Source organism: Manacus candei, unplaced genomic scaffold (genome assembly GCF_025592945.1).
Source record: "Manacus candei isolate 608988 ecotype Guabito, Panama unplaced genomic scaffold, ASM2559294v1 h1tg000028l, whole genome shotgun sequence".
NCBI lineage: Eukaryota > Metazoa > Chordata > Aves > Passeriformes > Pipridae > Manacus > Manacus candei.
This window is the reverse complement of record NW_026138076.1, coordinates 15,604,926-15,612,987: the sequence shown is the minus strand read 5'-3', so window position 1 is coordinate 15,612,987 and position 8,062 is coordinate 15,604,926. Positions and strand designations below refer to the sequence as shown.

Below are 8,062 nucleotides of genomic sequence, written 5' to 3'. Positions count from 1 at the left end.
GGCGGAGCCCCGCAGAACACACCACGACACGCACCAGAGAAGCCAAACCCGGCCGTGAGGGGGTGCGACGAGCGCACATGTGCCCGGCCCGCCCGCCCGGTAGGCACCGCCCTCGCCCCCGCCCCCTCACCGGCCGGACTCGGAGCGCCGCGGCGGGGCCTCCCGGGCTGCTGCCACGGACATCGGCTCCTGCCGCCCAGCGCCGGGCAGCGCTGCCGCCAGGAAGCGGCCCGGCCGCCGCGCACCCGCCTGCGGCCGGGCATGAGCTCCGGCTCCCCCGGCGGCCGCAGCGGTGCCAGTGGCGGCGGCGGGCGGCGGAGGAGGCGGCGGCGGCGGAGGAGAGTGGGGGCCCGGGGAGCGGCGACCTTCGCAGGGGGCTGCCGCGGCGGGAGATGCGCTTGCTCCCAGCGGCGCCAGGAGCAGCATGTTCCCCGGTGCCGACAGCGCTAGCAGCACGGCCGGGCAGCCCGAGGCGGCGGGGGCTACCGCCCCCGGCCCGCTGGGCTCGCACGGCCCCGGCGGCGAGACGCGCCGCCGCAGCGCCCCGGCGGCCGCTGTGGCCGGCGGCGGCGAGGAGGAGGCGGCGGAAGACGAGGAGGACGAGGACCCCGGCTCGTCCCGCTTCTTGCTGGCGGCGGGGCTGGGACTGCTGGCCGTGTCTGTCGTCCACCTGGGACAGGAACGGGCCGAGGCGGCGGGCGGCGGGCCGCCGTGCCTGGCGCTGCTGCTGCTCCGCCTCGCCCTCTACGCGGGCTGCGCCGCCGCGGCCGCCGCGCTGGGCACCCTCATCGTCCTGATGTGCCGCGGCCGCCGCCGCCTGCCGCCGCCGGACTTCGCCGCCGCCGCTCCGGTCCGGCGGGTCGCGGGGGTGAGTAGCGGGAGGGGAGCGGAGCAGGCGGCTGCCGCCCTGCCCGCCGGCGGGGACAGAGGTGGCGCGGCCCTCGCTCCGCCGCGGAGCGCCACGCCACCCAAACCTGGTGTCCTGCTGTCCTCCCGCGGCCGCAGGAGCCTGCTACCATTCTGCCCCTCGACGGGGCTTTAAATGGCAAAAGTTGTGCTGGAGGCTAGCACGGGAAAAATCTAGACTTTGCTTTGGGGGAGACCTCCGGATTGCGGGAACGCTTGCTCGGCGGTTCGCTGTAGGCTGTCTCAAATCCTTTTCTGCTCCTCCCGTCGAAATGTCATTGGTAAAAGAGCGACTTGCTCAAAGAGGCAGCATAGCGTTGCTTAAGTGTGTGCTCTGAAGTTGGGCAGCTCAGATAGTGTTATCATAGTGCCAGTGTGTACTCAAGCCATTGCAGAGCTCTGTGCAAAAGGGAAACAATTTTATTTTCTGTACGTGCTATAAAATGTACTAATTGATGAGCTCTTTGTAGCTCACTGCTCAGTACTTTTTGGTTTCTTCAGAATGGGACTGGTAGCACAAAGTATTTGGAAACTTTCCTCCCATCCATGCCTCTGTTCCCCATCAAGTGATCCAATGCTTGGAAGCCGATCCTAGACAGGCCTGAAAAATTACTGCTGGAAATGAGGATCTCCTGCAACTCCTGCTTTGCCGTGGGTCACAGGGACGTGGTGTTTAATATCACAGCTGGTGACTATGGTTGGGTGCCCTTGGCCCTTCGCTGGTGAGTTTTAGGTGTGTTAGCATGTGAAGTGCTGCCACAGTAGACAGTACTGTGTTAGTGCTATTTCCATTCAGTAGTGTCACACAGGATACCTGAGAGCAATCTGCAAAGGAGAGGAGCATAATTCGTGCCACCTGGGTGTACAGCCTAGCTGTTCTGATAACCCAGTTTGTTACATTTAGTACATGTACTCTTCTTATCAGCAAATAAATAATATTGTCACTTACGTGTTTCTGGGGCTGCAGTTGGTGCAGCTGAATTTGCAGAAAACAGAGGGTGCTGTCAGGGCAGTTAGAAATCATTTGCTTATGATACAGTTGTTGATCTATCTGTTTTTTCAATCAAATCAGCTAACAACTTGCAGTAGTGGTTTATTCTTTCATTCCTTGACCTGTGGAGAGAAAGAGCCTGTGTTTGGGAGGAATATGCATTTCCAGACCTGCGTTTAATGAAATCTGGCAGGATATTGTCAGTAGGGATCATTTGACCAGGGGCTGGTGACTTCAGTGAATAATATAACTTGCAAAGGTGCATTCAGAATCTATTTGTGGCTGTGACTCATTTTCTCTACTTGGTTGACTTTTCAAAAAATCCTCTTTCCTTTGAAGACTCAACATCATAGTCAGCTTTCTGAAGGGAATGAAGAATAAATAATGTGTATGAGCATTAAAGGTGGGAAATAGGGAAGTGAGAAGATGAAATGCACAAAATAAACAGGTGATAAGCAGAAGGTACCTGTTCTGTATGTCGTACAGGTAGGGATTGTTTGGCTGGTTTTTGTCATGGGAGTGCTATGAAGCAAATGTGTGTTAAGTGCATAAATACCTTGTAGTAAAGGACTATATGCTTTTGTATTTAACAAAATGAAAAAAAAAAACATTTAACCAAATGAAAAAAAAAAGCATCAGTTGATCATCAAAACAACAATTCCTGTTGCTTTTAGGTTTATAAGATTAAATGTTTCAGTGTTAATGCCATCGCTCCAGTGACATTTATGCACTGGTACAGTTATCTGAACATATGCGTGTGTGTTAATTTACTTTTACGTAGTACCAAAAAAATCTATATGTAAACTTAGCAATTTAAATCTTCCTGCTGCCACAATGAGGAGAAACTTTCAGATTCATGAACAGCCAAATAATAAAGATCGATTTAATATGGGAAGCCAAGATTTGAAGACAAAAGATTTATTGCTCTTTTTCTCCCCTTTTGTGAAAAATGTAATACATAAGCATAGTGAACAGTAGTGAAACTAGAACTGTCCAGAGACAAATACAATGCCATGAGATACCATACTATACCATCTGCACCTTCTTTTTGTGATATGTTACTCTGCATTTGTCTTGATGTTCTCTTGTGTCCATCCATTGGATTTGTATATGTAAATAGTGCAGATCCACTGTTGCTTTGTTAGTCTTATCTGTTGTGTTTGGATTTATTATAGCTCTGTGGTATGTGTTGTTTCAGAAAGGAAGTGAAATCTGACGTTTAAAATTCACTGCTAAAGTAGCAGTACCTGCTATAACCCTTTTCCCAGGATTATTTTTTTACCCTCTCTCTGATTCAGTTAAAATTTTTCTTTCCTCCCTCTTTGCACTATTCTCAGAATTTAACCTGGTTGTATAAAAGGGACAACCAAAAAAGGAGTGAGGTATTTTACCCTTTCTATTTAGAAGATGTAATTCTAGGCATCTTAATTCGATTTTTTGTGCCTTCAGTTTATGGTTTTGTTGATTTCTTTCTGATACAGAGGGGCTTCAGGACTGCACAGCTTCTTGACAGACCTTTTCTGAACACAATTTTGTATATGTGTAGCAAATTTCCTAATTGGGGCTTCAGCAACGTGTAGGTGAAGAAAATAAAATTGTGTAGATAGGCAACATGTAGAAATGAAGGCCATTCACTAAAATGTTTCTTCTAAAGTTTCCTGCATACATTTATCTTTGAAAAATTTGTAGGTTAATCTTTTTATTATACATCCTGTTTCATTTACACTGCTTTCTTATAATTCAGTTGTTACTCTCACGTTTTTCATAGAGCCTTATGATCCTGTTATCTTTTCTGGGAGCCAGTAGTAGGATAACTGTAAAGGTATAATTTCTTCAGCCTTGTGCCTCTTCCTCCAGAATAGGGAAGAACCCTCTGTTGGCCTAATGGTTAGTAAAAAGCTAAAAAAAAAAAGTTATTATGACGGGCATCTAGCTCTGCATATGTTCTTTATATGAACTCTAGGCAGATAGGTTCACTTCTCATTCTTTGAGTGATTTTCACATTGGGTTTAACAGATGAGGAAACTAAATATTCAGTAATAAATATTTACTCTAGTGGGAGTCAGACTCAGCTCTTGGAAAGTGAGTGGGAGTACTCTTGATCAACTTCAAAGGGACTTGGATCGATTCCCTTATCCTGTGCTGAAAAAAGGGTGGCTTTTTGTATGTTCTCAGTTACTATGTGTGAGTTCAGTGCTGTGGATTTTCTTGGACCTGTTCATGCCAGTAACTTCGGAGAGGAAGTGCTGTGTTGTACGTTTGGATTTCATAAGAACAAGGTACATGCCTTTTCTTCATTTTGCTTGAACTTGCTACCAGAAAAGCCATCTTTTTGAAAGGGAAACTGTGCTTTATCCTAAATATTGTTTGTGTAACTTCTTTGGGACTTGAAAAGTGAAGAGCTCCTGCTGAAGTCGGGTATCTCAGTGAGAACATTTGAAATCTGCTGAGAACTGCAAAGCAAGCTGTGTGATTTTTAACCCTATGATAAGGTGTGCTTTCAATGTAGTTTTTCTGTGTGGGACATCTCTGTTTACACAGGATGTCTGGGCAAGTCTCCTGGCTTCCACGTTTCATTGGTAAGAGAGGTGTACAGGCAAGTCATAAGAGTGTTTTACTTACTACTTTAAGTACTTGCAGGCATTAATAATATTGGTAAATAGTTTCTGTTGATATTTAAATAGTGGGAATTGAAGGATTCCTTGACATTTTTGTCAGGTATATTTCAACACTTCTCAGGAGCTGTTGTAGGACCAGATTATTTGTGATGGAGGAGAACAGCAAAATGCTAGACAGCAAAAAGGCATGATGACCCAATTGCACTTTTAGTAAAAACATCTGTCTCAGAGGGCATTTTTAATTCTCAGGTGTCAGTGGACTTGCTCATAGCAAAGATAGCCCTGCTTAGAACATGTGTCACTTTTTCAAATGCAAGGTTGCTCCCAACACTACTTTTAACTTGTGTGTTTGTAGAGGAGATGGCTTTGACTCATGCGAAGAACCATGTTAACCGAGTTAGTGGGAAGGGGAAGGAAAAGACTTTTTCCCACATTTCCAGTATGAGTTGTTTCTCTGCCAAAAAAGCCTGGCAGGACAGAGTTTCTTTTCTACATAGTGTTTTGACTCAAATTCAAAGCAAAAGCTCTGAGTAATAGAGGAATAGGTTATCAGCTTCTTTTAAATAATGCTAAACCCAAGGATTATTTATTAGATTTAAATGCTGTATTTTAAATTCAGATTAAATAAATGATATTCTGTATAGAGAATGATCCACCTAGTCTGTCTGCAGCACTAACAGAATGGTAATGAATGTGATTTTTTCCAGTGAAAAGGTACATTGATTCTAATGCCCTGATCTTAGTTTCCTACAATTAACAGTTGTCAATGATTTTGAGTATTCCTTTAAAACTCTGCTCCTGACATATTTGGTCACTCTTGTTCACTAGTGTTTAATAGCTCTTAATTTTCGGAAGTAGTTTACTCTTGCATTCTATCCCTGAGGGAGATGTGATCATGTTTTAAGTTCCTTAACGCTTGTTCCATCCTTGAACGTGAATTTTTTTGTGAATCTGGCATTAACACGAGGGCACAGGTAAATCTTTTTTTATTGGATCAGGTAGCCAATGAAATATCTTCATCCTGGAACACAGTACTGTTTTTTTATTTAAGCCATAGGAGGATGGGCAGTGAGATTACCAGAAGTTGTCTGAGTGATTCTAATGGGATGGCAACTTAGCCTAGGTTGAGTATCTGCCATGGTATCCAAGCTGAGCATTCTGCTCTTTGTGAGGAACACAAGGGAAGCAGAGGAAAAGGACACAGAATGTTTTATTTTCCTCCACTGTTGGACTTTTGCCATGAGATAAAGCTTGCAAAGGTAAACTTGCAGGAGCCTCAGCAGCTGTGGGAAGGTTTGCCATCTGTGGGCATCAATTTCAAGTGAGATGCAAAGCAGTTCTTGATGTGGTAAGCAGTTTGGAAGAGCTATGAGGGAGAAGAGAAATTTCCTAACTCCTTTCACTTTTGATCTTTATGCCTTAGTAAGTCTTCAAAAGTATTTATGAGTTTTTCTCAACCCAAAGTCAAGCATGTTCTATGGTCTGTCTGGTTCTCTGGCCCAACAGGCAATATTCAGTGCTCTGATACTGCAGGATTTTTGTGATGCCTGGCAGAAGTAATAGTCTCTGCTGGCTGCTCTTTTGTCATGCTAGTTTTAGATCCTCTTGGGCTTGGAACCAAATATTCTGATCTACAATCAGTTCTTTCTGGGTTGAAAGGAGAAAATATATTTAATTTCGATGTGTTTTTAAATCGAGTCTCATACTTCTGTTCTTAGTTCTGTCTCTTTTAAAGGCAGATCAACAGTCAGCCTTTGATGATGGAGGTTAATTTACTACTAGGAAAGTCCTGGAATTAAAATAATGAAAAGGTATTGTAGCATTTTCTACCAATTTCATGAATATTTTAAAATGTTAAGAAAACGTTGCATGAATTGCAAATATGCAGTTATAGTTCAGGAAGGACCTGTAGTTTATTTTTAGGGATCTGTGGAATATCTGTTATAATTTGGGATTTATAACCTTTTTCAGAATTGAAGCTTTGTCAGGACAGGATACATTGATTAGCTGCAGGCATAACTTTGAAGTGATAACTTTATTTTCACAGGAGGCTGACCTTGGGAAATAAATGTTTTTCAGACACTGTCTCTGACTTGTTTGTCCCATAACTCCCCAGTGGTGAGCAGACTTAGTTTTCCGCACAGCCTTTTATTCATCATGTATATTTAAAGATTTCTTGTCTTGCCATGCAATCCTTTCTGATTCCTGTCACTGTATCCTGTGTCACCTTCAGCTCTGCATTGTATCATGCTTGACATTTCATTTTCTCAACGTTGTGTTAGATTGACATTTCATATTTTTCTGTGAATCAGGCTGTTTTTACCTTTGTAAGGACTGTGTCTCACTTGAATGATGTTTTACGACTGAAAATATAACTTGGGAGTTAGTTAATTTCTCCTGTTAACCAAGCCATGCTGAGTCAGTAGGGGCAGGTGGTGGGCTCATTGAGGTATTGCTGGCCAAGTCTCTTGGAGGGGAGGTGGATACAAACCCTCTGTAATAAGGTCAAGAGTGAAAGCGTCCTGCGCTCAAGGTAGTTTTGGCATTGAAAATACTGGACACGTATATCAGAAACATTCTGAAAATAAAATCTGATCAAGTTCCCTCTTACTGCTGAGTCTTGGTTCCTTGTTCTCTGTAAAGATGAGCAGCAAAATTTACCCAAGGAAAGAACCAGATAGAACGCTGTATCTTTTCCCAAGCTGTTACTTTGTTAAATGGTTAAGGGGAACATGTTTGTATTGTGTCCATGGGAGGTTTTTGTGACCAGTCATTCTGTACCATTTTTTCCCCTATTAAATATGCACAGTGAAAGAGAACAAGTTAATGTTAGCAAAATTAATGATGACGGTTCACTCAGCATGTTTTGTGATGCTCTGTTGAAAAGGCAGAGCACCCTTCCTTTGTACAGTGAAAAGTCAAGTGGAGGGAGGGTATAGCAATAGACAACGCAGGAGTTTCTTTCTGATTGTCAGCTGAGACTCTGGAGCTTAGGCAGGAGTGTGCAGGTTTTTCTGCCTTGCCAGCAATTCAGTTTTCATGCCATATGGCTCTTTTGGCCTTGAAGTATAGACCATACGTTCTTGTTGTCTTTTACAGAGGAGTAGGGTGGAAATCTTCAGTAGACTGAGGCTATGCATGTACCCTGAGAATTCATGTTGGACTTTATTTTGATGGCAATATTAAAGATCCGAGCAAAGAATAATGCTGTATTTTTTGCTGAGCAGAAATTTGAATGCTAACTTACCGATTATTTCTTAGCTGTACTGATAAGAGTGAAAGTATTACCTGAGAAATGTTTCATTTTCTTATTCTTATCTGTCTGGTATTATATGAAATCTCAGATGAAGAGAGTTCTGCCCTAATTATAAAGATTTTACGCTGCTACAGTTTTACCAGTTTTGAACACAGTACAGTTAAGATAGAACATTCCCATCTAATAATCACAATCTGCATGTTCCAGAAGCTACTATGTTAGTGGAAGTAAGTTGTGATGATATCATAACATGATTATTGAGATAATGATTCTTAAGATAATAGGATTAAT

The 8,062-nt window shown here is 43.7% G+C and overlaps 1 protein-coding gene across 2 annotated transcripts in view; it reads left to right on the top strand.

Moving 5' to 3' along the window:
• Positions 1 to 293: 293 nt before the first annotated feature.
• Positions 294 to 8,062, top strand: part of SNX25 (sorting nexin 25) — a 75,594-nt gene continuing 67,825 nt past the window's right edge. For both annotated transcript variants that reach the window (XM_051789527.1, XM_051789528.1), the window contains exon 1: positions 294 to 868. In XM_051789527.1, coding sequence (XP_051645487.1) covers positions 425 to 868 — 444 coding nt within the window. In that variant the 5' untranslated portion in view covers positions 294 to 424. The remainder of the gene's footprint in view (positions 869 to 8,062) is intronic.